The sequence below is a fragment of the Xenopus laevis genome, chromosome 5L (genome assembly GCF_017654675.1).
Source record: "Xenopus laevis strain J_2021 chromosome 5L, Xenopus_laevis_v10.1, whole genome shotgun sequence".
Taxonomy (NCBI): domain Eukaryota; kingdom Metazoa; phylum Chordata; class Amphibia; order Anura; family Pipidae; genus Xenopus; species Xenopus laevis.
In genome coordinates, this window is record NC_054379.1 from 133514980 (window position 1) to 133542681 (window position 27702).

The window sequence follows — 27702 nt, forward strand, 5'->3', positions numbered from 1 at the left end:
GGACCTCAAAGTGCAGGGGTGCAGGATGCGCTCAGAAAATCCCAGGTGAGTCAAAATAACTGGAGTTATTAATGCACCTGTTCAACTGTGATGATATGCAGAAACTATGCACTGTTATCGGAGATCTAAGGAAGATTTTGGAAGACAGTCTGTCCAAGACAAGTCTGAAAGTCTGAGTAGCATGGGATGTTTACTGACTTAACTTAAACTTATTGCATTTTATAAACCCACTTTGCCTTTGTATTTAATGCACAAGTATCTAGGACATGCCTTGTTAACCCCCTAGCTCAGGAGTGCCCATACTTTACTAATGCAAGGTCTACTTTTAGTCATGATTTCCCATTATGATCTACATCTATAAAATCTTTGTTAGCAATCTGTTCCATGGAAAATATTACTTGAATATTGATTTTTGAGAAAATGTATATTACTATATTTAACAAACAACGATTGCTTATGTAACCTTAACATAATAAATATCTGAATGAAAAACATGAAACAGGAAGGTGATTTAAGCTCCCCATAGACGCAAAGATTTTTCTTGCCGAACGACCGATTTTAGCGAAGTCCTTCGAAATTATAGTGGGGTTCGAACGATCGTACATCTTACAATTTTTCGGCCGACATCTGTCAAAAAAATTGATCGTCCAGGTTAAAAAATCTTTTTTGGTCCCAGTGCAATCTATCTATGTCTGCAGGGACAAGCAGGCAGCTACCCTTCAGTTTTGCTGCCAATATCGCCTGAAATGGTCTTTTTAGTTGATGGACACATCCTACATTTCAACGATTATTTCGAGATAATCGTGGTCTCACGATAACGATTGAATCTTTTAAAAATCTTTACATCTATGGGCAACTTTAGACAAGCAGTTTGTTGACAGTGTCTTGAGATCTACTGATCACCATCTAAAGGTCTACTGGTAGATTCCAATCTACCTTTTGGACACCCCTGCCCTAGCTCTTCTCTCTCTTGACAAGTTACAGCGTAGACCCTGTTGAAGAGAGACCCATTTGTGCAAAGTATTAGAAGTGAGCGCAGGTATGAGTGCACAGCATGGATTTTAGGAGATTCATTAATGAATATTGTTTATTAATGACTTAGGGCAGGGTATTGTAAGTAATATATCAGTGTTTGAAGATGACACAAAACTATGCAGCCCAATTAATTCCACCCAGGATGTGACATCCTTGCAACAGGATCTTGAAAAACTGCCAATCGGGGCTGCTAAAAGGCAGATGGGAATCAATGTAGATAAATGTAAAGTCATACACCTGGGATTTAAAAATATACAAGCCACTAGCACTAGGCAAATCCATTATGTATAAAGACCGTGGAGTCCAGGGTCGGACTGGGGGGCTTGGGGCCCACCAGGTCCCCCCAGGGCTACTGGCCCCTGGCCCCCCTCCGGCCCCCCTGATGCTCCGCGTCTGTGCATACGCGCGATGCTGGGTATGTACGTATGCGCGTCAGTGCACACACGCGCATCAGTGCTTACTTGCGCATGTGCGCACACGTTACATTTGAATTTTACCGTGACCCCGACATAGAGGGGTCGCACCACTGAGCAGCAGATCTGGGCCGGAGGGGCCCACAAGAGCCGGGGGCCCACAGGGTTTTTTCCCGGTGTCCCACCGGCCAAGTCCGACACTGGTGGAGTCCTTGTAGATGATAAACTTGGTTGTAGCAAGCAATGCCAGTCAGCAGCATCAAGGGCAAATAAGGTCTTGAGCTGTATTAAAAGGGGCATAGAGTCAAGGGAGGAGGGGGTCATTCTTCCACTGTATAGAGCACTTGTAAGGCCGGGAGGAGGGGGTCATTCTTCCACTGTATAGAGCACTTGTAAGGCCCCATCTAGAATATGCCGTACAGTTTTGGTCTCCATCACTCAAACAGGACATTATTATATTAGAGAGGGTACAGAGAAGGGCAACTAAGCTGGTGAACGGTATTGAAAATCTTAGCTATGAGGAAAGACTGGCCAAATTGGGGATGTTCAGGCTGGAGAAGAGGCGCTTAAGGGGAGATATGATAACTATGTATAAATATATAAAGGGATTGTACAATAATCTCTCTAATGCTTTATTTACAAGTGGGTTTTCCAGCTGACACGAGGTCACCCATTCCGATTAGAAGAAAGGAGGCTCCGGCTAAATATTCGGAAGGGATTTTTTACAGTGAGAGCTGTGAAGATGTGGAATTCTCTCCCTGAATCAGTTATACTGGCTGATACATTAGATAGCTTTAAGAGGGAATACAGGGTTATGGAAGACAGCTCCTAGTAGAAGTTGATCCAGGGACTAGTCCCATTGTCATCTTGGAGTCAAGAAGGAAGTTTTTCCCCCTCTGAGGCAAATTGGAGAGGCTTCAGTCTGAGTTTTGACTTCCTCTGGATCAACTAGCAGTTGGGCAGGTTATATATAGACTTAAAAGGTTGAACGTGATGGACATGTGTCTTTTTTCAACCTAACTTACTATGCTACTTTGTTAAACCTTTGGGTTGGGATCCAAAATGGATCCTTATGCTGTTTGGGGTGGTCCTAGTGATGCAGATTAGATTACCAGTTGTCAAGCCTGGGTTATCGAGTCCAGATGTGAGGAGGCAAGGAATGGCCAACAGTCCCAGATTAAGCCAGAAGCGGGGTACCAAGGAGTAAGCAGAAGAATCGTCGGAGCAGGCCAAGGTCGGGGCAGGCAGAGTTCGTGCGTAACCGAAAACAAGCCGGGTCGGGGGCAGGCAGATAGCAAGCGAAGTCCAATAACAGGCAAGGGGTCAAGCAGGTAGAAGTCAATCAGAAGTCCGAGGAAACAAGCCGAAGGTCAAACCGAAATCAGGAATCAAGTCACATCCAAGAGCTAGGATTATAACCAAGCAAGGATCCTTTTCCAGAGCGTCTTTTTAAAGGCAGTGTCTTGGCGCCAAACGTGAAGACGCCAGCGTCATCAGCGTCATCACGCCGCACGCCGTTGCGTCAGCGGGCGTTTCGTCGCCCGCGTCCACTTCGGCGCGCGACAGTTTCCGACGCGCTCGCGTCCGCGTCCATGTTGACGCTCGTGCGCGAATGGACCTTACACCAGTGCAAAGATGAGCACCATGCATAATGGAATATTGTTAACAAAACAATCACAACAAAAGTGAAGGGTTTGTATCTACCTGGCAAGGACAAAACATATTTTCCTGTTTACCTTGTTTAGCTCAAGCATTGTTTTTTTTCATGATTAGAACAAAAGGCAAAAAGTATGGTCGTAAGTCCGAAATGATTACACTCATGTTGAAGAAGGGGATATACTGACAGTTTAAAATTAACCAGTGCACACATCCTACTGCTCATACTGTGTTTATCCATCTTGGAGTTCTAACACTCTGCTTCACTATTCCAGTTTTTAAACATTAACCAATGCATACACCCTACTGCTCATATTGGTTTCATCCATCTTGGAGTTCTAACACTTCAATGCTTCACTATTCCAGTTTTTACAATTGGGGGCAATAAGGGGCATACTGAAGAGTAGACAAAGACTTTATTTAAGAGGGCCCATTTACAAATGACAAGGAGCCTTTAGTCCCCCCTACAAAAAGAGTGGGGCCCAGCAAGCACAGTCACCTCTCCCCGATACAAGCCCACCTCTACGTTTGACTGAGGCAGAACCCGCAGTCCAGGCCCTCCTGTTACCTGGGCCCCCATGAGATCTGCTTCTTCTATAGTGGTGCCACCGCACAAGAGCAAGGTAGCTAAAAATGGCAACATTTATATCCATTAGAGCTCCATGCAGTAAACTTTGGGTCTATGTCTCCAGAAATGCATCTTGCCTCTACACTGTGTTGGATAACAAATTAGCCATAGACAGGCAGCAAGTACATCACTCTCCAATGCATTGTGTGCCCCAGCATTCCCCATCTTGCATTTTCTACATGAATTGCAGACTAGGAGCTTTGCAAGGGATATCCAAGTGTTGTCCACTAGACACCACTTACAGTATTCCTGCAGCTGCAGCTCATGTGCTCTTAATACATTATTTGGATTAAATGCTATAGGAATATCTAATTTACTGTTTATCTACCCTAAAATAAAGATGGCACCATAACCATGGTACTAAGCAACGTTTTTAGCAGGCACAATTCCATAACAAACAGCATCGTTCCCTCTACCACAAAGGATGCTGACTATAAAATGAACGATTGTAGCTTTGCATACATGCAATTCATTTCCTTCCTACTATGTAAAGTAGAGGCATACCCACTGGATTATACAAATATTCCAAACCCAGGATGTTTCCTTCCTATAAAATGAGAGCCCACTCCAACAAACTTGGCATGTAACTCGCAGACTTATTGTTATTGTTAATAGTATGTATTCACTTGTACATGTTTCCTTTACAGAAGGCTCATTATAATACCACAGATTTGTTCCTGATATAACAAAGATACTATTTACATGCACACATCACAGGATTTATAGATGTCGACTTATGTCATTAGGGTGATAATGATCCAGCTCTAGAGTTAAAAAAACAAAAAAAATACTATTTCCTATTCATTTAAATCAGTTGTTTTTGGACGTTTTCAGCTCAAGTTCACCTTTAACGTCCCACCTTTGGCCAAGGCCCACCTTAGTTCATAACATGGTTAAAGATAGAGCAAAATATTGGTGTATCAGTCATTCAGCCATAGTTCTAACTAAGAACATGTGGGACAACAAACTGAGAGGGACTTGCCTTGGGATCCCTTCTGCGTTGGTCTGTCTCTGCTGCTATTTATCAGCTTGCTAAAACTTGGTATAAACAAGAATATGTGCTTATAATACACCATGAATGTCCTGTAAAATCTCTTAAATTGGGAATTACTGACCAAATAAACCCCATGTCTGAACAGATGATTATATTTTTTGCAAGTTACATTTGTATTTAAAATAACCTTCCATAAGGTAAGAAATACTCAAGTGATACGCCAATGATATTATCCAGAAAACATCTATCAACAAAGCTCAAAACTACAGGAATCTCATCTATATTAAAAGCATATAATTCCCTTTTCTCTGTAATAATAAAACAGTATTGATGGTAACTAAGCTGCATAAATCCATATTGGTGGCAAAACAACCCCATTGGGTTTATTTAATGTTTAAATGTAATTTGTAGCCTTAAGGTATGTTGATCCAAATTACTGAAAAAGCCATCATCCAGAAAACCCCAGGTCCCAAGCATTCCAGATAATAGATCCTGTACATTTATATTTCAGATTGAACATATTTTAACATTTGGGAATTTTTCTATTAGTAGTGTGAATATTTTCAAACTGTTGAAGCTGAGCGGCCCTTTAAAAGAAGCAGTGGCTGTAACGTGGCATGCAGAGCTCAGATCAGTTGTGAAGCTGTAAAGTGCAGGGTGATTAATAGCTAAAAAAGGATTCTCCCCCAGAAAAAAAAACAGGGAATTAATTATTGATGTTTTGACATCTTTATATGCCCTGGAAAGGGTGTTCCACTGGCCAGTATCCCCAGCTGAAGCTGATCCTGCTATACAACCATGTAATTGCATTAACCTTTCGACACAACAAGCTGAGGTTTCCCTGTGAGCTCCAATCGATAGTCAAGAGATGCCATCTCTTTAATGGGTTACACTTCACTTGAAGGCATAATTAGCTCCTCTGCTCCACTGGGGTTTGTTGTGGTCTCAACTTCTTTCACTGGCAGGAAAGTCCTACTGCTGTTTTTACTGTTATTTCTATGCAGAGCAGTGTTGCTATTGTGGCATCATGCAGTATCCACTGTCTAGTCTAAGAAACGTGTCCTAAATTAGGCAATGGCAATTCTTTTATGTTTCAGTCCAGCTTTCCAACATGCAGCCTGCCGGTAGATACAGAACAGTGACTCCTATCACTCTTGCTAGGAATGGTACTTAAATAATAAGAACTGGGTTGCAGATGGAGAGTACTATTATAAAGAATGGTGTTATTGTATGGCTAATGATGGCTAGCATGCTAAAAGCTGTCCGACCCTGTATTTTGGTAATAGTTAATGGCATTGTGCTTGTGCTCATATTAAGAAACAAGAGATCATTTACAAATATCCCAGACACAACATATTAGCATTACGGGGCGCAAAAGCATGTCTCTTAGTCAGCACAGGCATGGGATCTGTTATCTGTAAACCTGTTATCCAGAAAGCTCTGAATTACGGAAAGGCCATCTCCCATATTTATCCAAATAATCCAAATTTCTAAAAATTCCTTTTTCTCTGTAATAATGAAGCAATACCTTGTCCTTGATCCAAACTAACATATAATTAATCCCTTATTGCAGTGCTATCCAACTGGCGGCCCGCATCCGGCCTACGACTACTCTTTGGGGCCGATTCACTAACTTCGAGTGAAGAATTCGAAGTAAAAAAACTTCGAATTTCGAAGTGTTTTTTGGGCTACTTCGACCATCGAATGGGCTACTTCGACCTTCGACTACAACTTCGAATCGAAGGATTCGAACTTAAAATCGTTCAACTATTCGATAGTCGAAGTACTGTCTCTTTAAGAAAAACCTTCGACCCCCTAGTTCGCCATCTAAAAGCTACCGAAGTCAATGTTAGCCTATGGGGTCGAAGGATAAGCCTTCGATCGTTGGATTAAAACCCTTTGAATCGTTCGATTCAAAGGATTTAATCGTTCGATTCGAAGGATTTAATCGTTCGATCGTTGCGCTAAAATCCTTCGACTTCGATATTCGAAGTCGAAGGATTTTAATTCCCAGTCGAATATCGAGGGTTAATTAACCCTCGATATTCGACCCTTGGTGAATCGGCCCGTAGTGTTGCCCCCGATATGAAAGTTTGCCTGTTGTGACTGCTTACCTTTTGTAGACTTTAAAAGGTATCAGTACTGAGATTAACTGGCCCCTTGCATTGTTTACACCTCAAATTCAGACCTGTAATCCCCCTGCATTTTTCACACTTGTAACACATCTATTGTTCACACCCCAGAACCCAGAACAGTTAACAGGTGCAAATAAGATATTGTACTTTGAAACAATTTTGAGATAAGCAAATAAGTAATTGTAACAATTTAGATAAGGAGGTCCCTTGGGAAAAGTTAGACTTGCAGCTTAAAGGGCAATTTACCTTAATTAGCAAAACTGTAATAACTGAAAAAAAAGCACAGACATATGTTCAAACTTTCATAACCTGCCAAATTTTGTAAAATGAATTTGGCAACAAAAATGGGGGTGTTCCAAAAAAAATTTTTTGTCCATCTTTTTATTTCCTAAATGTTGGGAGGTATGTCATAATTAATGTGGATATAGTTATTGTGGTAACATGGGTGTGGTTTAAAATAGGTGTGGTTTAAAAACAGGCAGTGGTCAACACTGGTTATCACCCCTCCACTATGTAGGCCAGAAAAATTCCAGCCCTCGGTACCACAGAAGTTGGACAACACTGCCATATTGGAAGCAAAACCAGCATTTTGGATAACAGGTTTTTCTAGTAGACTTAATGTATAAAGATCCAAATTATGGAAAGATAAGTTATCCGAAAAACAGGTCCCATACCTGTAGTATAACTTGCCATAGCATGCCATGCTGAATCGCAATAAAATCTTCTGAGGGGGCCCAGCATGAAGAGTCCCTCCTCTCATGCTCTCATCCCAGCCTGCTTGTGATGTACCTTCTGCCCAGCCCACTATGTTAAGAGTAGGAAAGGGCTGGGGAAGGGACAGCAGGTTCTGCTAAATATGTAGTTACGTAACTGAGTCCTGAGTCTGGCTGCACTGAAAATCTAGTGCTAGTTGCCCCTTGCTTAGCACGCATAGAAGCAGGTCTTTACTCTCCAAAATGTACCCAATTAATTCAGGTGGCATGGGTTAGGGGCTGGTTATAGATATCACCTAGCCTTCTAGGATGCCAGCACTTAGGATACAGTGGAGCCCTCTACTTATCTCATGCCCTACGGCAGTCAATAAGCACAGGGCTGTACTGTACCCACATTGCTGCTCCTAGGCTTTAAAAAAAAGGAGCAAGGCACAGATTTCACAGAGGGCCCCTGGCACAATTGGTCTATAACTGAACACTAACATGAGCCATATTGCGCCCCTATTGCTCTAGCACTGCGATCAGAAGATTTCATAACTGAATCCTAAAATCCCTGGTCTAGCTGTGAATAGCATGCAGACTACACGAGCAGTGCAATAATAACATTAAACATCCTCTCAGGATATGCCTGACTTTATTTTTTTTTAATCTAAAAACTATTTGCACATTTTGTGCTTCTCTTATTTTTAAGCTGCTCGTGTTATTAAAGCAAATATGTTTAACCCTTAAGCAAAATCTCATTCCCATCACAGCGTGAGCCCACAGGCAGGAGTGCCATACTGTGCTCACACACTACAAGAGAACAGATTGAATGATTATTTTGCTAGCTATATCTTTTTCTCTGTAATATAATGTGTCAGAAGCTCAGACAAAAGACACTTTTTCCTTAGGCAAACGCACAAAGGATAACTTGGAGGCACACAACCTTAAAGGGACAATAAGGTGGGTTTATATATACTAAATGTATTGCACCAAAATAATAGGCCTCATTTACAAAGTGGGGTCATACTAAAATGGGCGCAAATGCTGTTTGTACTACTACCACTACTACTACTACTACTACTACTACTCATTATATGCACTTACATTCACATATGATCCTTGCACTTCCATATAGTTATGCCAAGAGCCCATGTGCCCTCACAATCTACTCTGCTGAATCCTGGGCAAGTTGCCTATTGATGCATAAACCATGGAATTACCGTCACCCTGATTGTGGTGTTAATTCCAGAGTACCCACATTAGGTTGCATCAATAGCTGCAGCAGACTTGAGCCAAACAGTCAAATACTAATACCATTTTAAAGCCACAGACTTACTTAAAAGTAAGTAGCAAATTACACCAAAATTGCTTTTGTTTTGATGCATCAGGCTCATTTGCAATGGAAACAACATGACAATGGACTGGAATTGTGGGAAAAGGCACAATACACAATGAGCCATATAAACATAAAAATGAAAGTCCCAGATGCGGCTGTGATGGGGGAAAAAGGGCCCATTCGGTGTTCCTGATTGATGCATACTTTTACTATGTAAACTGTCTTAAAGGGATACTGTCATGCGAAAAAAAAATTTTTTCAAAATGAATCAGTTAATAGTGCTGCTCCAGCAGAATTCTGCACTGAAATCCATCCACAGCAAACAGATTTTTTTATATTCAATTTTGAAATCTGACATGGGGCTAGACATTTTGTCAATTTCCCAGCTGCCCCTGGTCATGTGACTTGTGCCTGCACTTTAGGAGAGAAATGCTTTCTGGCAGGCTGCTGTTTTTCCTTCTCAATGTAACTGAATGTGTCTCAGTGGGACATGGGTTTTTACTATTGAGTGTTGTTCTTAGATCTACCAGGCAGCTGTTATCTTGTGTTAGGGAGCTGCTACCTGGTTACCTTCCATTGTTCTTTTGTTTGGCTGCTGGAGGGGGAAAAGGGAGGGGGGTGATATCAGTCCAACTTGCAGTACAACAGTAAAGAGTGATTGAAGTTTATCAGAGCACAAGTCACATGACCAGGGGCAGCTGGGAAATTGACAATATGTCTAGCCCCGTGTCAGATTTCAAAATTGAATATAAAAAAATCTGTTTCCTCTTTTGAGAAATGGATATCAGTGCAGAATTCTGCTGGAGCAGCACTATTAACTGATTCATTTTGAAAAAAAAATTTTTCCCCATGACAGTATCCCTTTAAGGAGAATGAAAGTTCCAATCCAAGGGGGGTCCCAAATATTTAGGTACCTCCCAAGGATTGTAATGACTTACCTGATTCCCCCGGCTGGTGCTCCTGTTAGCAGAAAACTGCACCAGTCTGTGGAATCCTCTTTTTGTTAGGAGTATTAGAAATATTCCGGCAAATTTGTAATACCGGCCCCGGTCTTGCCAGGTGTTTTACCTTTCCGTAATTTGGAAAATATGAGTTAAAACCAATAGGTTGGTTTTGCTTCCAATAAGGATTAATTATATCTTAGTTAGGATCAAGTACGAGCTACTGTTTTATTATTACAGAGAAAAAATGTGAATTATTTCTTTATAATGGAGTCCATTGGAGATGGCCTTTTCGTAATTCAGAGCCTTCTGGATAATGTATCCTATACCTGTATTTGTGTTTATATTTCAATAGTTAAGTAGGGATGTTCTGAATCTATTGTTTTTAGATTCAGCTGAATACCAAATATCTGTAGAAAGATTCAGTTGACTTCCAAACCAAACCTTTGCTTATATTTCAACTTGAACAGCATCCAAAAATGTGCATAAACTGAGCTGAGCACTAATGATCCCACAAAAAGTTCTGAGATTTGGCCAAACCCCTTACAGAATTCTGGACAACCCTTATAATTAGTGAACAGCTCTGAAAACCCTTAGTAATATTGGCCAAGAATTAATATAAAAATATCTTTTTCAGCCTATCTGCCAGGTTCCCCATGGCCTGCCAGCATCTGCCCATTTCTGTAGTAAACTGCCTCCGGCAGCAGAATATATCAAGCATCACAGAAGGGAACATTAGAGGGCACAGCAAAATTAATTGCATTTTTAATACAGAAACTACTCTTCTATATAAATATGATATGTTTATAGTCTCATTTTATACAAATACATACATTAAGCCAGAGAACTATTATTCATACACATTTTCAGAGGAATCGAGTAGGACCAGGATTTGACAATATCTGAAGACTTACAAATGTGTGAGAAGCCCTCAAAAGTGAGGATGGGGTATCAGTGATACTGTAAAATCACTGCGGGTAAGTGATCTGTTATCTGGAAACCCATTATCCAGAAAGCCAAATTACGAGAAAACCATCTCCCGTACGTAGAGTCCATTTTAATTAAATAATGACATTTTTAAAAAATTATTTCCTTTTTCTCTGTAATAATAAAATAGTACATTGTACTTGATTCCAACTAAGATAAAATGAATCCTTATTGGAAGCAAAACCAGCCTATTGGGTTTATTTAACGTTTACATGATTTTCTAGTAGACTTAAGATATGAAGATCCATATTACGGAAAGAACCATCTGGAACCATTACCTGGAGAAACCCCTGGATAACAGGTCCCATCTGGACCCGACCTGAACCCAGCCTGGCACTTCACCAGTCCGCGCCTGACCCGCCCATCACGAAAGGGGGCAGGCACACTCCTATAAATAGATGCTGCCTGAAGAAGAAGCCGGGGAGAGTGGAAGGAAGAAGTCAACCCGAACCCACCCACAACCTTGGCGGGTATCAGGCTGGCCCCCACATGACTAGTGTGTATCTTATTCTTTTGGTGAAAGTATGGGACCCGCAGTGGGAACCCTGGAATTAACCCAGGATAGGTTGGTGGACGAGGAGGGTTTAGTTGCATCAATAGACGCATTTGTGCGTGATTCATCTGAACAGACTAAGCAGGCGCAATGGGTTTGGCTTACAAATAAGCAATTGTGGGGATTGTGTTTGAGCACGAGTGTTAATGCACCCAACAATTGATATACAAAGGACTAAACCATCCCCATGCCCCAGACATACAACACAGTAACCACGTTCACTTTTATTTAACTACTTTATTTTTGTAAATTTTTTTTTCATTATTAATATTTTCTCCAGAATGCAAACATTTGCATTAACTTTTCTATTTTACAATTTTACAAACTAGGTATAAAAAGACCATAAATAAACATGATAAGTTATGCGTACCTAACAACAAGGGAAGAGGAACCAGTTACCCTTCCCTCCAGCAAAAACAAAGTGGGGGCGGGAACAAAACAAAAATAAAGGACTGAAAATTAAAATAGAAACATACATACTTTTAACCAATTTTTGAACCAAATTAGAATGTTCTGTTAGACGTCTCATTTTAGTAGAAGCTAAATTAATACTCATATTTTGCAGTGACACAAAAATATAACGGTCCCTTTTGATTTTATTCTCTAGTTAAGGTTCACTGGGGTTTAATCAAGGAAGAAAAATACTGTTAATGACCAATTGCATGAGTGATGTCCTTTTTGATGCTGAAGGGGCCAGTACAAAAGTGATAATGATTTCCTTTAGGCTTCACACGTATTGCTGGGGATACATTTGCAATCTTTTTCTTTTTTCATTATTTTCTTTTTTTTGGCAGTAACAAAGAAAGCATTCCAGCCTAAAGCTTCTGAACTAGGTCTTCTTCTCAACCACCAATCCATGTTCCTACTGATGAAAATGGCTGGTCCTTATCAGTTTACCAAGGCAGCCAGATCATCCTAGCACCAAAAGTTTGGAGAAACATTCCAGTATGTGTTGGACCAAATGTTGTTCCTTTTATGCTGGGTATGTCAAATAACTTTATGAGGGCTGCAATACCTTTCACATACAATGGCAAAAGGCATTGTGAAAACATCGCTTTTCCCCCATATGTTGGATGCCTTCTGTATATCTTACACATTTACAACATGATCTTATTTGTGAATTGCAAAACTTTCCTTTTCCTACTGAATACCCAGATGGCTGCCACAAGCCTTTTATTACTCTCACTGCTGATAACAGTCCTAGCATCATTGGTTTTAGGAGCTCTACAGAGAAGCTAAGAACCCACGGAGATAGCATTAAGCTCTGACTTTTCTCTCCCAACTAACATAAGGATTATTATGTGGATTCCAAGTTTATCCAAGACAAATAACCCTGAATTGTTACCCTCCTGCAACATTAAGAATCTGAATTGAAATGTGGGCATTTAGTACAAAAAAAACACATTTTGGGGAGGTGAATTTAGAGATATACATACGCTAAGTTGGTAGCACTTTATGGTTGTCACTATGACCAGTAAAGATGCTTTTATCTCGTGAAATTGCATATTTATTATCGTGAAAGGAAAGTATTTTATAGTGTTATATTACAGAGGCCTCAACCAAGAGAGGAATAGATAGGCCCCAATGGTAGTGCATCACCACTGCTCTTCTATGGACACACCAAAACATAAAAGAGTCCCTTGACCGCTTCTTGCTCAGTCCCTTATTAAGGTTGTTTGGCATTTAGTTCTGTCCCAGGCAATAGTTACTAGTGTTCCACCTCTCTGTAGCAAAGCACAGTTTACAGGTTGTTGTTTTTTTAAGAGAACACAAAGCAAAAATCCTAGTTTGGATGTGGATCTGAAGTGCCATTATTCCCTTTTTTGAAAATGATTATTCTTTTTGCTGAATCCCAAAAAGGGTTTACTGCAGGCAATGCATTATTCTGTTAATCTTGGACCAAGCTTGCTGTAGACAACACGGAACCATTCAGGGGAGTCATAAGGCGCAACATGGAATGGAGAGGAAGACCTGCAGGATCTTGTGGTGCTGGAGAAATTCCATGTTCTTGCTGGAGAAGCAACAATGGTGTTTTAACATTCTACTGTGACATTCCGCTGACCCTTCTCTGAAGTTCCTAAAAAATGAATGACTCTGATCTCTGATGCCTTCTTGCTCCAGTTTCCCATGGGTCGCTGAAGGAAGCAAAACGAGAATCCCTGAAAAAAGAAAGAGGAACGTTTGTATTCCATACAGTATTGTCTCCTGTTAACATAGATTTATTTACCTTTATTGCAGTATAATGGTCAATAAGGCATTTTCCAGTTAAAATCCCCTTAAGGTAATGATGCAGAATTAAATGACATTTACCCTGTAACTGCCAAATAGTTCAATTAAAAAAACACCCCTAAAACCAGTCACTCCTAGTCTAGCTCTAGAAGGATCTTACATGAACTGATGTTTAAAGGAATTGTTTTGTACATAAATAAAAACTGGGTAAAAATATAGTTAGTTAGCTAAAAATGTAATGTATAAAGGCTGGAGTGACTGGATGTCTAACATAATAGCCAGAACACTGCTTTTCAGCTGTCTTGGTTTCCACTGATTGGTTACCAGTCAGTAACCAATCAATGACTTTAGGGGGGGACCACATGGGTCATAACTGTTTGCTTTTGAATCTGAGCTGAATGCTGAGGATCAATTGCAAACTCACTGAACAGAAATGTACCATGTGGGCCCCCTTCAAGTCACTGACTAACTCAGAGTTATAGAGCTAAAAAACAAGTAGTGTTCTGGCTATTATGTTAGACATCCAGTCACTCCAGCCTTTATACATTACATTTTTGGCTGACTAACTATATTAGAAACATTTTTTATTTTGCACAACCTTTTTATTTTTACATTGAACTGTTCCTTTAAGGTCTACTCTGGTTTACAGCAATACTTTATTTTCCAAAAATGAACTCATTCATACTTAAATAGCAACAGCCTCAAATGCAGCAAAATATTAAGCACACTGAAAAAAACTGGGAAAAAAGCTTAAAAATACAAAATTTTGTATATTAATTAATGTATAGCATCAGTTTTCAAGTCTCCTGACTATATATGTATGTATATATGGGAATCATAAGCTGCTGAACATTAAATGGGTGTGGTCACACAAGGAGACACAAGTCTTCAAACATATGTTTATGGTTAGCACAGCTTACCTTATAAACATTTTTTTGACATCTGATATTCTCTAGCAGCAGAAGCACAGGCAAATATATATTCTTTTATCTCCAAGGAGTTCAGGCACTATCCAATGATAATCTGTCAGCCAGCCAATGAGCACAGAAGGTTTCCAGAATCAGCCAATAATTGTTTGCCACCCTCCCCACAAGAATGCTCTGTCTCTTTAACAGCAGATCACAAGATGGTTCACTTCGCCACCCTGGTGAAGGTTTCCTTTTAATCTTGTTTTTATTGATTGCTTAAAAATATCCATGTTACATGTAAAATAATCCATGAGAAGAAGGTTAAAGTCTTGTAAATCGCATGAACAAAAACACTCAGCCAAGTTTCTAAAATGTCAACGTTGTCTTTTTTTTTTGTCTACATCCTTAAGTTGCTGACGCACGATCTTCCAAAACTGTGTTGCACAAATGTTCCATGTTAAATGAGTTTCAGCTTATCCCCAAATACTTCTGCAGAGTCCTTGTCCCACGGGGTGAGGATAATGTAAAAAAAGTGCAGTTCTTCAATTAAAGTGCATGGATGAGGTAAACTAATTTTTCTTTCAAGAGTTCTGAGAAATTGCCCCCCCTTTGACGTCCTGCAGCTTCAAACAGGAACCATCCTGCCTTGCATTTGCTGCAACTGGGTCCTCATTCCTTGGACGCTGCTCAGGATCTTGTTCTGGTGTGAAGGGGAACTAATGCCAATCCTGGTCAAGTCACTTGAAGAAAAAATGGAAAGGTATTTTAATGTTATGGAAGTATTTCTTAGTTGCAACTGTCTTGTGTATCTATTGGCAATTACCCTTAAAAAAGAAAAAGTATTTCCCGAATTGTTATATTTTACTCCATACAGAGTTGGCTTATGTATGTACATTAGCCATAGCTCCCACCATCCTGGGAGTGCCAAACAGTGACTATACCTTTGACAGATGGACCTGTGTTGAAATTTCAAGGGAAAACCCAAGAAAATGAAGGATCATTGCATGGTTGTACCTCTATGTCATCACTTGTATTACTAATAATATCAGCTAGAGCACCCTAGGAGATCTTCACCACACAGTACAATGTATGCACTTACTCTTGATTCACATGCACGACTGCTTCCAAGCTGGTGTATCCGGCCGCTGTGAAGTTATCTTTGTATCTTTCCATTTTGATGGCCTGCAGCCAATCAAGCACAGAAGCCACCTGGGACCATTCAGGCGAACTGGGGTCCAGCAGAGCCGTGTTTGTTCTGCTAAAATCAGAAGCAAAGAAACAGGAGATTGACTTTATGTTCAGGCAAGATCAAGAGTGCAGCAGACATACAGCAGACATTCACTGGGAATAAGGTGTTGATTTACATACTGATCCTCCAGGCTATCACCTGACATTAAATATATCATGGAATTGCATTGGTATTTTACTACAAAGCAGAGATCCCCTCAGCCCTGCAGAAAGGGACAAGGTAGCAGGATCCTACAGCTGAAAGTGTATCTTTGCGCTGTATATAAATTGCTTTGGATGCCGAGCAAGCACTAATCTGTACACAGTATATCAGTCTTAATAGCATGGAATAGTGGCAGCATGTTACTATAGACTTATCAGCCATCTCACTGGTGGCCAACTTACCAGGTTACGGTAAATATTTTGCTGTGTCAGATGTAGGGTCATCACTATATACAGTATTGTGTGATGAGCAATATAAAAAGCAAAAAGACTCTTATCCTCATTTCATCCCACACTCTGGTGTCATTTCCAATGAAACATCCCAATCAACTTTATCCTTGGCAAGTGCCCAGAAAGCAGACAAAGCCCAGCTTGCTGAGGAGATAATCCCCTCTTTAATCAATGTGTTCCTGAACAACCCATACCATAGAATTGGCTGGAATAAGGGGTTCTTTGAAGTTTGGCTTGAAGAATGTAATTCTCCACATCTCCCTCTGCGCTAGGCCTTCGGAGTAATTGCTTTAGCAGATTCACTGCCGTGATTAGTAACATACACTGGAGTTTATGTACAAAGTGCCAAACTTTCTTTGCGTTTTTTATTTGTATGGAGAAAACAGCCAGACTTTTTATTTTGCACTCAAGAAATGAACAAAGGAGAAGTTTTGTTAAAACCTTTTTTTCTTGTTCAGGGATGTGAGGCAAACTATACACAGTAACTGGGCTGAATTAAAGAGAGCTCCCAACATGCAACACAATAAAAATTGTGAAAATAGTTGCTTTCCTTCAAAGATCGTTTTTTATTTATTTTACATTTTAGAAATTAACATTGCAAGCACTTCGTGTTCAGACAATGATACGTTCTTTTATGATAGCAAAGGATGTATGATAATGCCCAATTAATCCTATAATTTCTGAAGTTCTTCAGTGACTGCCCAAGGGAATCAGTCTGCTTTCTAAAGTGCCCAATCAATATCTCTAAACACACATACTTAAAAGGCTGTACAGTGCGGTTACAAATGTAAACTGATCAGTGACTTATTCGGGGTCAGGGGGAGGAGGGGGGACAGAATTAAACACTTGCCGTTATCGTTCTCTTCTCCTTGAATAATTTAGCACATTGATGCCGATATTGCTGTTTGATGATAGCTTCCCAGTGGGATTGTAACTTATCCTCGGTAGTATGTTGGCTACAAAATAGCCACCAAAGGCCAGTAGAGAGCAATCAGTTGAATCATATTTTTGACTACCGTCTGGGCTTGCATGTAATACAATACCTTGTTTTATTTGAAAAGGATTGGAGCTACCTTGACATTTGATTTTTTAGCATCTGCTCCCATGGCAAGACAAATTATTCAAACAGAAACCTCTCTGCCTAATTACAAAATGACCCGTATTTCCTTTTGCAAACTATCAGGAAAATAGTTCTACTGACCTTGAATTCTCCAGCCCAGTCCTTTTCAAACTGTTTGGGTTCCTGATGAGTTTATCCAGCATGCTGACTATCTGCCCAAATTTTGGTCGGTCACTACGATCCTTCTGCCAGCAGTCCAACATGAGCTGATGTAGTGCAATAGGGCAGTCCATAGGCGGGGGCAGCCTGTATCCTTCCTCGATTGCTTTAATTACCTTAAAGAACATAATGAAAATTTATATTAAGTTAATTCATTTGATGTTCTCTCAAAACTCAAAAATCATATGGTTTCAAATCCTCTGCAAATTAGGAGATGCATATGCAAGAGCTATCATCTTCTTCAATGAATGGACTAAATGCAGTGAACATTTCTAGCCCTAAAACTACCCATTTAATATACATATTTGTATATCAGTTTTCATACACAGTTTATCTAACCTAAACATGGGGCCTGTCATATGGTTTATGTTTGAAAAAAAAAAAAAAAACGAAGGCTCTGCTTCATTTTGGTCAAACTTGAAAAGAATATAAATTGTTTCAAATTGCATAAACCGTCATTAGATTCCCATTTCAATAAACTGTATCACAACTTTAATGCATTCAAGTCTCAAAGGGCAAAACATATGGAGAGCTTAAGCAGGGCTGCTGATGAGATGTTATTTCAGTACCATATTGAAATAATTGAAATACTGGTCAGCCCCAAGTTAACAGAATTTCTGAATTTAGGTTGTCTGTCTCATATTACAGGATGTGAAGGCCCAGGCTGACCCTCATAATACTGAAACTATCCCTAATTCTGGCAAGCAAGGGAGCATCATGTTTCCAGATGCACCTGGATGTAACTCGTTTTTGTCTGGAGAGATGTTACAAGCTCTTCTTGATATGGGAGGGCAATGGATCACCTGCATTTAGATACAGAACTTCCTTCTAGAATCCTCCTTAAGAAATACATATGTACCATTCCCTTCTGGTTGCTATTCTTAGCTTTCAGTGGGTCATCCGGAGACAGCTGCCTGTGTCTTGTAAGATGCTGTCCAGATGGTTAAAAAAGATCTGCATAATTTACGAAAGGCCCATTTAGTGAATCTCTTTTTTTTTTTTAATGTCCTCTAGGGATAGTCAATTTAATTGACTCAAGAAAAAATGACACAAGGCTTGGTGTTTTACAAAGTTCTTTAAGCAATGAGTTTGTTAATGGTGTATTGAACGATTCCACTGTCGAATTTATCAATACATTTCTTTGTAGCTGCCCATGAGGATTCTGTAGTCCTATGACCAGAGATGGATTTAATCATAATGTTCAATTGTTTCTTCAGAGCCGACACAATAATGAATGCAAATTATGCTCCCATGATCAAATACTCACATCTTGATTGGACATATCCCAGTAAGGCCTCTCTCCATAAGACATGACTTCCCACATGACAATGCCATAGCTCCAGACATCACTAGCAGAAGTGAATTTCCTGTATGCAATAGCTTCTGGTGCAGTCCATCGGATTGGGATCTTGCCACCCTACAAAAGGCACGGTCAGTTAATGCAAGGATCACAGTAGACGAGTCTTCTACTAAAGCACAATCAATTGTTTCTCCAAATTCATAATAACTCTATATAGAAAAGAGTGCACATATATGACCCATCTACTATACTATACTGTACTATAACCAAACTACTGTTTCATGCTTTAAGTTGTGTATATATATCATCCATTTGGACTGATACTAATATAAAACTTTATCATGGGCAAGAGGTGCTGCTTCTTCTGTAATTGAGCCTAACTTGTACTTTGATGGTATATATTTCAATATGTAATCTCTTTAAACAATTTTATGACGTTACTTCTGCATACTGACTGTTTGCTAGGAAGTCCAACAATTAAGGTAACAAGATCTGTGCTAGTGTGTCTTCAATTAAAGGAAAAGCCGGCGAGGGTTTGGCTTCCATAGCAAGCTGGGCCAGGTTTCTAAAAAGGAACTTCTTGATTCAGTTGGCTGAGATCCTACTGCTGATACAACTTATTGTTGTGGTAATACACAAAGTGTTCCCTTCCCATATCCCCCTCCCTCTTGCACTTGTGCTTTCTACTTCACTTGGAACTGTTTATGTAAACGCCAGTATTCTGAGACAGTGGAATGCACCATGAAAACAATACTAAACTACATTCTGAAAGTAGGGTCAGATGCCTTGGCTGCCATTAAGTGCAGGTCTGTTTATACCTTCCAAAGCAGTTGTACTTGGTTCACAGGGCATTGTACCTAAAGTGTCTAGGGATACAAATATCTATTTACTAATGCAAAAAAAAAAATTTTGTTCATATGTAGACATCGCTACAATCTGAATGGACTTTTCACTAACACCTATTATATTTATTTAAAGCCTGGGCCTCTACAAATGTTAAACTACAACTAGTAGGCCACATATTAGACCAGCAATGACCCATACAATACTCCCACTGATCCACTGTACCAGGGGCCACTGAACAATTGGAATAGTAGGTATTGCAATTCTGACAATTTTTGTCAAAAATTATGATCTTCAATTGACTAGATGGTCGGGTAGTATGGTCAAATCAGCCAAACCAAGTCCGGACTGAGAATTAAAACAGGCCCTGGTATTTCAGGTATACAGAGGCCTACTCAGCCCACAAAAAGGCCAAAATAGCCCCTACCAGCTCACTAAATACTGACTCTCTGTGGCACATTATAGCAGCCCCTCTGGCATTTGCCAGAACCCACAGATTGCCAGTTCGAGCCTGAGCCAAACTGTTCGACCAGATCAGGGCATGACTCCCCAGCTTTAGCTTCAGGCTGTATTTTCCTAATTAAAAGTTAGGCTTACAATTGATGCTACTTACCCTGGTTGTGTAGGCTGCTTCAGGGTCATCTTCCAGCACCCGAGACATGCCAAAGTCAGAGACCTTACAGACTAGGTTGCTGTTCACAAGGATATTACGAGCAGCTAGGTCCCGGTGCACATAACTCATGTCCGAAAGGTATTTCATTCCAGACCCAATGCCACGCAGCATTCCCACAAGCTGTATTACTGTAAACCGACCATCATTCTTCTGGAAGAAAATGATTAGGGTTAGGCCCATTGTCTCTATACATCTACAAAGGAAGTACTGACTTGTCCCACTGTCATCCAGAAAGTGATTAGCATATATAGCGAGACAAGCAAATGCACTAAATACTAGGTCGATGAAGGTCTGTAATTTATAAGGCCCCAATGAAATCTGTGGGTCGGGATTCAAGAACACAGAAAATAGATCCCCATTACGCAGTTCATTCTGCGCTAGTACATTTTAGGCAAGCTACAACACAACAAATCTGCGGCAATTAAAGCACCATTTAATTTACCCAAATCTGCTTTGGGTAAATCACCTAAACACAGCTAAATAAACACGCCACCTGATCAGGCCCCATTCAGAGAAAACACCCTAACGCATTCGGGAAGCTGAGCACACACACTCCCTTTTCACTGGTACAGTGAAAGTATGCCGTGGAAATAAGTAAGGTTTAATGAACTTCAGAGGTTGTTATCGTTTTCTTGCCACAATACTTTCTGGTATGCACAGTTGCAATCATCCTATTTTCCTAAGCAAAATCACTAACACAACATCCTGGGCGGGAGCTTTGCCTACACTATTCATTGTTCGGCTTTTCAGGTTTGAAAGGTACTACAAGAAATGTGTTCAAAAGAGACTGTGATTTATTATATAAATTAGATAATGTCCCAATCACCGTGACTCCCATAATGTTTTGGAATGTCGGAATTTTGAAAATGTAGGTCAGACATTAATGAGGACATAGAACATACCATTTATACATGGTAGGGGTGATGTCACATTGCTTACAAAGACTTATCTACTAATTCTACATACACCCTGTAGGCGTTGCACCCCTGGTGGCCATAATAAAAGTGGGTATTTTGTCACCGCTAGACTATATCAGCTCCCAGACAGATGTATAGATGCAAATACAAGGCAAGAATTGCTATGTTGACACAAACATGTTGTGTCTGTGCATGTCTTTTTAAAGGAAATACATAGAAGAAAAAGCATGGTATACTTTCTTCTAAAACTGTCATTGTTGGAACTGGAAAAAGAAACAGAACATGCCAATTTGTTTTGATGCACCAAATCCCTGCCTTAAAAATCAAATGAAAATGCTACCAATAACTCACCCGAAGGAATGCATCCAAGGATCCGTTCTCCATGTACTCGGTGATTATCATCACTGGCTTGCCTGCCAATTCAAAGCACAGATATGACCATTACAAAAAACAACTGCACAAAGCCAACAGATACTCAGTATGAGGGTCTTGCACACATAGGGGTATATTTATCAAAGAGTGAAGTTAATAGTGAAGTTCCGCCACTAGAGCGAAATTCCGCCACTCTCCATTAATTTCTATGGGATTTTTATAGGCCTATTTATCAAAGGGTGAACTTTCACTTTCACCCATTGATAAATACGCCTTTCAAAATCCCATAGAAATGAATTGAGAGCTGCGGAATTTCACTCTAATGGCGGAACTTCATTCTTTGATAAATTTACCCCTTATTCTCTACATTCTAGTAATGGAAGTGCTTCCTGCTGTTTATCCTGCTTTAACTTTACTCTTTTGCTGTGTTGGATTTTTGAGTTTTTCCATCTGATTTCTAATCTTGCATAATCATGCCATGACCAGTTCATAGTAGGTGGCTCCTGCTATAGCAGCATCATTACCATATGAATATATACAGAAATGCATTCCTTTTTGTATAGGATTTCTACAAAAGATCTTTTTTTATCTAACACGTTTTCTGCTGCTGCTGCTGCCAGTGTTGTAGCATATTTTAAAACTCTGCTTGCTATTCAGATATTATGGTTTCATAAGTCACAGATATGATAATAAGATACTGCCAGAATCTAGAATCAAGAACCTGAAACGTATCAAGAAGATGCAGGGCCATCCATACATCAAAATGAATAGAATTCAAATGAGTAAAGACCTCACATTTTATCCCTCAATCTTGTCATGCATCAGCAGCCAAAAAGCTACCATTGAAGCACATTAAAAAAAAATTCTAAGAAAATGGCAGTAAGTGTAACCTATATACTGGTGGAGAGGAATAAAGAGCACCCGCATTGCATCTTACATGACTGCTTTGGGTGACAAAGGGCCATTGCATTGCAAGCTTTTGGCAGATCTGCTGAATAGCAGCTGATGGGATTCCATTAAACATTCTTCTATTGTAAGATGCTCCATCACTAGCTATCTAAGTGATGCAGTTGGTGGTTAGGTTAGATGCCACTTTTTCTGGCCATGTTAAAAAAAAATAGAGAAATTATGGCCATTATTTCACTCACGCTATTCCTTCCCTGCTTCTGTCTTTATCTTTACCATTGGAATGACTAGTTTAGATTGCATATGACAACAAGGAAAAGTTGTAATCCTTTTAGCTCAGTAAGATAAAAAAAGTAGGATCCAATAAAACTATAGATAATGAATAGAAACACAATTTACAGGAGCATAACTTTTTCTATGGAGGCAACTGATTACTGTAAAGCAAAGCTGCAGGTATAGACAATGCTTTGGCACTGAAAGCATGCATATGAGCTATTAATGAAAGGTGCAGGCTGCAACATGTATGGATGTTTACTGCCTAGTGCAGGTGTGCAACACAGAACTCGTACACTGGAGCCCAAAATAACAATTATCACTATGAAATTATCACATTGGGCAACCAGTCTGCAAAAAGCATTCTATACAAACAATAAACTCAGCTCACTCTACAATAAAACACCAGACAATGAAGCTCTTCTGATTATTATAAACTTTGGGAACATTATTACAGACACTGTTTTAAGACAGTCTTCATTAAAGAATTAGATACTAGCAGCTACAGTTCCAACTTGTGCCCCAGGTATCTCTAATGTGCAACAACTACCAAACATCCTAGGGTTTATCATTTTGCAACACCCGAGTCAAAAAGGTTAATGTAATGACATGAATGGTCGCTTATAGTGACCAGTGCAAGCTGCTGACTTCTACTAAATCATTGCAATAGCACCATTGTTTGGAAATGCTAGTACAGGTATGGGACCCGTTATCGGGAAACCTGTTATCCAGAAAGCTCCCAATTATGGAAAGGCCATCTCCCAAAAACTCCATTTTATCCAAATAATCCAGATTTTTAAAAATGATTTCATTTTTCTCTGTAATAATAAAACAGTGCCTTGTACTTGATCCACACTAATATATAATTAATCCTCATGGGAAGCAAAATTAGCCTGTTGGGTTTATTTAATGTTAATATGATTTTCTAGTAGACTTAAGGTATGAAGATACATTATTCGGAAAACCCCAGGTCCCAAGCATTCTGGATGACAGGTCCCATACCTGTACTAGAATATCAAGTCATATTTTCATATACCTAATACAGACTTACAAAGCCATCTTTTCTTAGAGAAAGATGGAAGTTGGTATGAAAAAAGCTGCACTTACATTTGGTGACAACACCTTCAAGGTGGATGATGTTAGGATGGTCAAACTGACCCATGATGCTGGCCTCACTGAGAAAGTCTCTCCTCTGCTTATCGGTGTAACCAGCTTTCAGGGTCTTAATTGCAACATAAATCTCTCTCTTTCCAGGGACCTTCAGACGCCCACTGCACACTTCACCAAATTCACCTTTGATGAAAAAAAAAATCAATACGTAAATCCTCACTTTGACCTCAAGGGCTGGGAGACATTATGTATTCAACGGCTCATCATTACCATGTGTGTTCCCCTTGTTCAGAATTCTGACACTCACCTACTCCAATTACTTTTTCGATCTTAATACAAGAGGCATCGATTTCCTTTGCAAATTCGCGGACAGCCTGGTTAGGATCTTCATATGTAAATGGGTCCACATAAGTCTTTACTCCTGTCGTGGAAAACACATAAAAACATTAGAAATGCCTAAAGATGAATGGCTGGAAAAACACTGAATAATCATTTTAACATGTACAGAAATGTTTAAAGAGAGTGTTTGAAAAAAATTCAGTTCCCCAAAATGTGTCAGGGTGTATCAGTCAATATTTGAAATAAGAATGTGTTATTATCTCTAGCAGCTTCACTAAATTGATAATTAGAATGTTGTGCTGTGGTTCTACCACTGTTTGCCTGTTAATGTATGTTTGATGTTCATATCAGCTGATCCTAACTCTGATAAGTTCAAGTCTCTTTATAAATTGATGTAATTGCTTGGATAATAATTTACATTTCACATATTGCCACTTTACCTTGGTTTAAATGTTTTTCCTCGTCTGCTTCCTGCTTGGCTTTACTGTATTTACTCCGTCTGTAGGGCAACAAAAAGAGAGGCTTTAGGATGGCTCCCTAGGAAAACAATCTTTCAACGAGTAAATGTAAAATAACAGCAGATACTATGTGCAAACCATGATTTGGGAAGAACTGTGACCTTGCACTGATACCAAGGGCTTGTGGCTGGGAGCAATAATTACACTGAAGATATTTCAGAAATGGATTAACCTTTTTTATTCCCAAAGGAGCCAGAAAACCCTCGGCAGCAAAACGTTTAATTAGAGCACGCTGCATGTAGCGGCCATACATGCAAAAACCGCTTTGTAAAGCAGCGCACATCTCCTCACTTTGATACAATATTGATTCTGTTAGATGGTTTTTATGGAGTGCAGGTTTCTCTCACTGTGAGACACCGATTATTAAAAAATAAACCAGGTATACAGAATACTCCTTTAGCCTTGTCTGGAGTCTATATTTAAATGAGTCTTAAATGTAACCTGCAAGGAATGCCGCTAGGTCAAGATTTAGACACAGATTTAAGAAGGAATTGAGTCAGGATGAATAGAGGAAGGCAATTAGGACAATCTGTGATTATACAGTAACTACAAGAGCTTTGTCTAGGTAACAGAGGATTACTGATAAAACACTAATTGAAGCCTTTGAATTTTTAATTATAACCTTAGCATAAACCCCCCCCCCGCCTCTTGTCACCTGCATGACCTTAAGCAGCCTACATGGAATAGGGACACCATTGTTTTTGCTCAACACAACAGCAACTCCCACTGTGTTGCAGAGTAGCAGAATGAATAGGAAAGCATAGCTATAGGTGACATGTGAGAGCGGGGTACCTGTCTGACACAAACGGCTCTCTTATAAATAACAAAGAACAGGTATAAAAGATCTATGAGGGGGCAGAAGGGAGGAAGGGAATACACAGCAAGGCACTGTTTACCCTACGGCCACTCCTCATTCAGGGAGAGAGGGTGATTCAATTGGGATTCCTATTGGAATTCATATATACCTGTGTGGGAACTACTCATTTATCAGGTGTAAACACAAACAAAAATCTACAAGATGAATTTACCATGGGGGCTTTGATCAGTGACCCACCAGTAGATCAGATGAAGAACAAAGCAGACTCAAGGCCCAGATGGTCAAAATACAAAAAACATAGCCCAATGCACACAACTAGGAACTTAAATAAAGCACACAGCTTGGCTACAGAAAATATCTATTAGGAGCAATCTGCAGCACAAATATATCAGGTTTAAAGCAAAACAGGTGCTCGCCATGTTATAACAACATGCAGGCACATTCCAGTCAGTGATGTGCAGGGGCAGAGCTTCCCACACTGCTAATTGGTGGAGAGCAAAGCCAATTGTCTGCCATTAAAGATCAGAACAACATGACCAATCAAGCAACCAGCTCAGTACAATATGAAGACATAATCCATCTGTCTAAGTTCCTTGGATAAAGTTTATTTCTCCAAAGTGACCATACAAACTAATTTTACAGCCATGGGATAGCGACTAGAGAATCATTCCGTACAAAACAATTAGCCAGAAGAGTTACATCTCTATTGAAAGGTCATACTTTCTATCCGAGGTCACTTCTTCAGGAACATAATCTGACATTCCTGGTAGGCAACACTTGACCTGTATAAAAACTCTTTTTAACTCATCTCACATAACCAATAAATGTGTCAGCTACCCAGGAACACTTCTCCAGAGGGGTGGGAAACTTGCTTATTGACAGGAACCAAATCTTAAATAATATCTGCTTGCCTGTGTTAATAGCTAAGTCCCCTACTTGTACTAGATACCTGGAACCCTAAAAAGGGAAGATTTATCTGTGAATACTATGGCCTAGCTCCCTAGGAGGTGCAATGTTCTGTAACAGGTTGCATTTAGGTGACGGAATGGCTGTGAGCCGCAGAAGAGTTAAGAAAGGGCAACCCCTCAGCACCTTTGCTCTGTCTATGAAACTGAAATGTAGCAAGAACTGTTTGGATTCCCATTAGAAGCTGTGAGCTTGTCAGCTCCCAGGCTCCCGGCTGCATTGCACGTGACAGCTTTATGGCTGACACTAAAGAGGAATCAATGAAAGTGCAAAGGGTCGACATTTCATTTTCTACTAAAGTGATCCATTGAGGGCCAATCACTGCCTGCCTTCTATCGACCTAAGACAGCCCTCTCTCTGTTATTAACGAGGGATTATGATGAGCACACACATACACGGGCTTCTCCTGCAAGGATAAATAAGGTGAAAATCTTCTGTTTAGAGGCTGACACTGAAAAAATGTTGTGCAGCATAACATATCCCATTTGTGCTAAAGAATAATCATACATAAAAAGGAAATGTAACCTTATTATAAAGAATGATATATTTCTCTTTATCTAGGCATAAATCCTCATATTCTATCAAGGTAAAAATAGTGCCAACCTTTCCCTTGAAGGCACCACGTGGGGCAAAGAAGCCTTCACAAAAGCTACTGTTACAGTTAAATAGTAAAAGGAGTTTGCAAGCTGTGCCATATATATTGTGTCCCACTATTCTATTGAATTGTTTGGTGATGTGCCTGCTGAACAAAATGTATTCAGATAAATGCACAATATAGAATGAAAAAAAAAAGTTACAGTAAGTACATGATCAAAAATGCTACAATCCATCATGCACGTCTGTTCATAGACAGTGCCATTTGTTTAAGTGAATAACTCCAATATATGCTATTAATTTAAAGATCTGCAAAGCAATCCACCGGATATAAGCATCCTTTTAATTTGGAGGAAACAGATTTCTGAATTCTTTATATATAGGGTAAGCCCCTGAGAACCAACAACTGCTGCTGAACTACAATACCTGGTTACTCTGCCCGGTGCTGCTAGAGGCAAACAGCCGGGGATAGAAGTGCTGGGCTATTCCTAAACCATACCAGGAATCAGAGAAATTTATTTAAATTTCAAGTGGCATTCCTGACGATACTATGGTCTTACAGTGGGCTTCTACAGCTATATTCCATACCGAAGAGATAAAAGCTC

At 39.8% G+C, this 27702-nt stretch overlaps 1 protein-coding gene across 5 annotated transcripts in view; it reads right to left on the reverse strand.

The window, feature by feature from the left end:
- Window positions 1-11595: 11595 nt before the first annotated feature.
- The window catches only part of epha4.L (EPH receptor A4 L homeolog), a 46449-nt gene continuing 30342 nt past the window's right edge, over window positions 11596-27702 (reverse strand). The window contains exons 9-18 of one of the 5 annotated variants that reach the window (XM_018261626.2): window positions 24643-24701; window positions 24171-24284; window positions 23861-24046; window positions 21554-21615; window positions 20226-20432; window positions 18737-18886; window positions 17392-17585; window positions 15610-15768; window positions 14523-15250; window positions 11596-13532 (exon numbers count right to left, since the gene is read on the reverse strand). In XM_018261626.2, coding sequence (XP_018117115.1) covers window positions 15136-15250; window positions 15610-15768; window positions 17392-17585; window positions 18737-18886; window positions 20226-20432; window positions 21554-21615; window positions 23861-24046; window positions 24171-24284; window positions 24643-24701 — 1246 coding nt within the window. In that variant the 3' untranslated portion in view covers window positions 11596-13532; window positions 14523-15135. 5 annotated transcript variants of the gene reach the window in all.